This window comes from Vitis riparia, chromosome 11 (genome assembly GCF_004353265.1).
Source record: "Vitis riparia cultivar Riparia Gloire de Montpellier isolate 1030 chromosome 11, EGFV_Vit.rip_1.0, whole genome shotgun sequence".
NCBI lineage: Eukaryota > Viridiplantae > Streptophyta > Magnoliopsida > Vitales > Vitaceae > Vitis > Vitis riparia.
The window spans coordinates 12,295,544-12,301,287 of NC_048441.1; the positions used below are offsets into that span (position 1 = coordinate 12,295,544).

Consider the following 5,744-nt stretch of genomic DNA (forward strand, 5'->3'; position numbering starts at 1 on the left):
TATAGATTATGTAGAACACTTAAAAACAAATAGATAAACACGATAAATCATTGTTCACATCTCAAGGATTTGAGACTAACCATTTGGCATTTGAAGAAAGAACAGAACTAATGATGACTTCAAGGCTATGAACAGGACTACAGGAGGACTTAAAGAAGTGATATAACTAACCATCCCAACAATGACAGGTAGATATCTCAATCTATCAATTGGCTGTAAGCCCCACAGATAAAATATATATATATATAATTATATATATAAAACTACAGATGTTAAAAGAAATTCAGCTGCAAAAAAGGGGAACTCACATGTATTACAAGAACTGGGCAGTTGACTTGCCGTATTTTGTCTATATTCTGAAAATATCACACAGGAAATCCTCAATTCAAAAAACCAAGAAACTAAAGGATGTAATAAAAGAAGAGACCCAAGCCAAGTTGAACTTACTTTGAAAATATCAAACCAAAATGTCATCTTTACAGGATACAAGACTCGTATGCCTGAAAGGATGGCACTATGAAGAACAACACCTCTCAACTTTGGTGACCGAGAAGCCAAGTGTAATGTGGGTCCACTTCCAACAGATTGGCCATACAAAATCACATCCTCTTGCTTAAGTCCATATTCTCTCTTCAAACAATTGTATACAGCTTCTATGTCATAGTATGTGTTGAACTCAGATGGCTATCAAAATTATTGCATAACCACATCAATCTACGAGAAACGTATGTAGAAAAAGGACAGTATAAAATATCAACACTAAGACCATTTTCTATCGTCCATTTCTTTCTTTTTTAAAAAAAAAAAATTCTTTAATCATTTAAAGATAAATTCCAACTAGATTTTCCAAGCAACAAAACAACTTCAAATGCAAACTTTTTTTTTATCAGAACTTCAAATGCAAATTAGTTTCATAGATTTTTACCTTACCAGTGGAAGCCCCATATCCAGAATAATCATAGCTGCAGTACAGCAAAACAACTTCAGTGAATAAAAAAGAATGGTTCTTAAACCAAGAAAACAGAATTAACCCAGCTCAAAAACATTGTCAGTGATTGAAAAAGAAAATGAAATGAATACAAATTCCAAATAGGTATTGACCATCTGGTAAAAAAAAAAAGTGTGGTCTCATGATATTCATCCGCTAAAACATCAACACAACATTAAAAAAAAAAAATCAAGCAGGTTGTTTAAATGCATCTACCAAAAATCTACCAGTTGATTTAAATAAAACCCATCAGACCCAAAATTGCCAAAATTAACATGAAGCCATAAAGGCCTTATTGTTTATTTATTTATTTATTTATTTCTCTCTTTGGCTATTTTTGGTTCCCGGAAAGTATTTTCTCATGTTTGGTTTTCCCATGAAAATAAAAAAATAAAAAATAAAAAAATCCTAATAGATTTAAAATTCCTCAAAAATTTATATATTTTAAAATTAGTTAATATAAGTGAAATGAGTTTAAAGAGACTTACAAAAATAATTTTTTATTTTTCTTCGCTTCCTCTATATTTTTTCCCCCAAGTTTCATGCCAAGCAAAACAAAGATGAGACAATCATCAAACTATTATTAAATCAATGATGAGTAAACAAGAACTTAACATAACTGGCTTCAAAAGATTGGCCTTTCCATCAATAGAACTTATATATATAAGTAAAATTGTTTCCATAAATGTAAGAAATAGAACAACAAAAACAGAATATATATCCCAACAAAAGAATCCAAATAGAAGATAATCCATAACGGACATAAATGAAATCTATAAGGTTGTCGAAAAATTCAGAAAAAGAAAAATACAAACCAAGCAAATATATATCTAACAACTAGTTTGAAAAAGAAAAGTATTTAAATTATTCCAACAACAGGCCAAAAAACCAAAGCAAAGCTTAGGAAAAACATAATCAGGACCCCATAACACATAAAATTCAGAAACACACCAACGAAAATAAAAAAATAGGAATTCAACCAATCCCAAAAACATAAAAAAAGAACAAAAAAAAAAAAAAAAAAACCATCTCAAACACCCTAGTAAGCATTGAGAAATCAGAATCACAAACTCCATGAGGACCACAGAGGATGAAAAAAACAAACAGCATCAAAACAAAGGAACCAGAAATACATTGAAGGAGAAAAAGTACCTCATGATGTTGACACGGAGGTGAGCTCTGAGCTCAATGAATAGCTCCTGCATCTGACCCAGGTCAGCAGCGTTGCCATGGGAGTACAAAATCGTGAATCTGGCAAAAGGGTGTCTCCAGAAGGTGGCTACAATCTTGCTTCCACCCTTGGTATCAAGCAAATGAACATCCACGTTCTTGTCTGCGGTGAGCCCGGAGAACACCAGCCTCCCATCTTCCTCTCTGATCACATCGTACGTTGGTGGGTCTGGTGGAAAAAACGCGAATTTCGCAGCAACATTCGACGTTACATTGCCCATTTAAGCAAACCCAGTTCAACACTCTACGCAAACGCCACACAATCAATGAGGGTTCAGGCCATCAATGATATTTTCCTGCGTTTTCTCAGAGAAAATTATAATACCGGGAAAACGAGAAGATTTTATTTTATTTTATTATTTTCTTTTTTTTTTAATTGAAAAAAATAATAAAAAAATAAAAAAAAAAAGGTTGGAGGTATGCTGTGGCAGAGGCAATCCAAGAATACAAGTGGCGGCAGAGGAAATTAAAGTGGAAAAGGGGGCTTGTGGCAGAAATTGGATCCGATCTAAGCGGGTGAGCTGGAACTGCTGGAGACAAACAAAAGTCACCATGCCCCGCCCCCCCCCCCACCCTTTCCTCTAATTTTTTTTTATATATATATAAATTAAATTTTTTTTCCTTTTTATATTACATGAAATGTCTGTTTTACCCTTTAAGTCCAATAACGATAAATGTTGTAGACTGGATTGAAAATGAAATGAATAAAAAAATGATGGGTAAATTCATGGAAAACATCTACCAAGAATTTTAATTTGGAGGGAAAAAAAAAAGGTAGTTAGGATTTTAAGAAGAGAGGGCAAAAATGGGAAAAAGAAGGAGGATGAGTGGGGGCCATTATATTAATAGGGGTGTCCCCTTGAAGCAAAACAGGATGGGGTTTGTCAAAATCAGTGGTCCTAGAATTATTAAATAATTGGAAGACAAATAATGTGGGTAAGTAAAAGGGGCGGATAAGGGAGATTGGTGAATTTAGGATATTGGGGGAGGTTGAGATGGAGGGCTGAGATTCGGTCAAAGGCTGCTGGCGCTACTGCTGCTGCTGGGATCTAAACAGGGTAGTTGCAGTGGAGTCAGCAGTCAGACACTCCCACTCACATATTCCTCATTTTTTTGCCTTTCTTCTTTCGCCCTATTTCTCTATTTTCTTTTTCTTTTTTTTAATAACCTACTAAAGATGACGGTTGCGTCTCCTGCCTTTCCTCTTTGGCCTTTACGTTTTTAACAACTGTCCCCTTTGCTTTTGACCCCGCTTTATTTTATTCATTCACTCTCCATTTTTTTTTTCCTTCTTTTTATTTTTTTATTTTTTTATTCCTCCTACTTTAATCTTAAAAACAAAAAATTGTAGTTTGCACACCAAAAAATCAGCTTTAATTTTTATGACGTCAAGCTTGTTTTTAAATATATTTTAAAAAATTAATAATGTTTTTCTTTTTATAAAAAAGGAATCTTATTTCCAATTTTAGGTATTTATTTTTTTTTGTTGAAAGTAATTTATTTTGAATCTTTTTATATTATTTGTTTTTATAATTCTTTATGATTTATTATAAATTAAAAAAATAACATGTTATTTTTTTATGTTTAATATAAATAAATTATTATAAAAACAAATATATAGAGAAAAACTTTTTAATATTATATAAGTATAATTTCTTTTAATTCTACAAATGTGTTTTAAATTAAGTGTCCACTTTGACTCAAAGCAAATAATATCTACATCAGTTGAATACATGTTATTATAAATGATATAAAAGTCTATTAGAGTCGATCTTCAACTTCGATGTGAGAGTTTATTTGGCCTCATTGAAAGTCTTTATCTGTTCGATATTGCAATCCCATCAAATACAACGAAAGTTTATTTGCCTTCGTTGAAAGTATTTATCTGTTTGATCTCGTAGTCCTATCAAATACAATGAAAACATTGTGTTTGTATGAGAGGATTTATGATATCCTAAATCGAATAAGAAAAAAATTTATGACACTGTATAAGTATAAACCCGCTTTAATCTTATAAATACGTTTTAAATCCATGAACTTATTTAGGTTCAAAACAAACAATATCTACATCACCTAAATCTATTTCAATCCATTTAAATCTTATTGGTATCAACTCAAACTACGAAGAATTTTTCAAAAATCTAAATTTCTTTCTAATCCATTCAAATCTTATCAAATTACAACATTGAACTTTATATTATAATATTCCATTAGATTCATCTCTTGAAAGTTTGATTTTGAAACTTAAAAAAAAGAAAAGAAAAAAAGAAAAAAAAAAAAGAGAAAATTTTCATTTGTCATGTACTTCAAATTACTTTTGCAATTATAAAATATCGAAAATCCTTAATTTTTATAAAATTACAATTAAATTGAAAATATGACATATATATATTATCATTGGTGGAGTTTTTATTAAGTGATATTCCTTTTCTAAGGGGAATAAATGTAGGACTAAACCTAACTATTTCAGCAACATTTATTTTAAAGCATTTGTGAAAGAGTCAACAAACAATTCCCGCAGACTTTCTCTAAAATGCTTTTATGGGGACATTTGTTATTGAATTCATTATAATATCATACAAAAAACTTTATTAAAAGAACCAAGACTGAAGTGGACTGAGCCTGGGAATAAAGAATGTCTTGAATGTAGATATCTTGGAATGCAAATCAAAGAGCATGATATCACATTAAAATACAAGTCCCCTGGTGTGTAATCATACCCTAAAGTGAGGTGTACAGTGTACTCTACTATACAAACTAACCCATTTTTTTAACTATCATTTCATTCATCATTGAATGAGAAAATTATAGAAAGGACTCAGCCCACATTGGGTGGACCTAACCCATTTTTTAAATCATATAGAAAAATGAGATTCATGTGATTCCCTTTAATAAAATCATTATAAAGATTGTCCCAAGAGATGATGCATTTTGCCCTAGGCACTTGGGGTTTTTTTTTTATTTTTTTTAATCCAAAAATAGGTATGTTTCATGCTGATTCATCTAAATTAATGCAAGGAATACAACTTGGTTTATCATGCTTATGTGAATTTAAGGGTCTGTTTGGAACTTGTGGAAATGGGCAATCTATTTTATTTCTCATCTTATTATTACTTGGCTTGGGTTTACTTATTAGAAATGAAACAAGAATTTTTTTATCTTTTTATAAAAAAGTCATTCTTATAAGCCCTAATTTAAAATTTAAAATATAATTTTTGAAATGTCTGAAGCAGCTCATGGGGCTTATTTGTTTTGTTATTTTTTATTTGTCTTTTAAAAATTAAAAAAAATTCTAAAAATGATTTTTTTCATGTTTGGTTTTATTATTGAAATATGAGAAAAAACTAAGATATCATTAAAATTAGTTAAATTCTTTTATATTTGTAACTTATTTAACTTATAAAAGAATTAAAAGAAGTGAAATAAGTTTGAAATAATATATGATAATAATTAATTGATTTTAAAAAAAATTCTTCACTTTTTATTCCTTTTACTTTTTTCCTCTATGTTTTTTCCCCAAAAATTT

General features: G+C 30.2%; 1 protein-coding gene across 1 annotated transcript; it reads right to left on the bottom strand.

Annotated features, from left to right (window-relative positions):
• Positions 1–272: 272 nt before the first annotated feature.
• On the bottom strand, positions 273–2,753 carry LOC117924764 (alpha/beta hydrolase domain-containing protein 17B-like). Its single transcript, XM_034843480.1, has 4 exons — positions 2,141–2,753; positions 926–962; positions 448–684; positions 273–356 (listed from the first exon to the last, which is right to left on the bottom strand). The coding sequence occupies exons 1-4, from the start codon at positions 2,437–2,439 to the stop codon at positions 273–275; spliced, it is 657 nt and encodes a 218-aa protein (XP_034699371.1). The 5' UTR covers positions 2,440–2,753.
• Between the last annotated feature and the right edge of the window lie 2,991 nt (positions 2,754–5,744).

Coding starts and splice junctions, on each gene's coding strand:
- LOC117924764 (XM_034843480.1), bottom strand. CDS start 2,439: ATGGGCAATGTAACGTCGAATGTTGCTGCGAAATTCGCGTTTTTTCCA. Junction 963..2,140: donor CTCCGTGTCAACATCATGAG/GTACTTTTTCTC, acceptor GCTGTACTGCAG/CTATGATTATTCTGGATATG. Junction 357..447: donor TTTGGTTTGATATTTTCAAA/GTAAGTTCAACT, acceptor TGATATTTTCAG/AATATAGACAAAATACGGCA.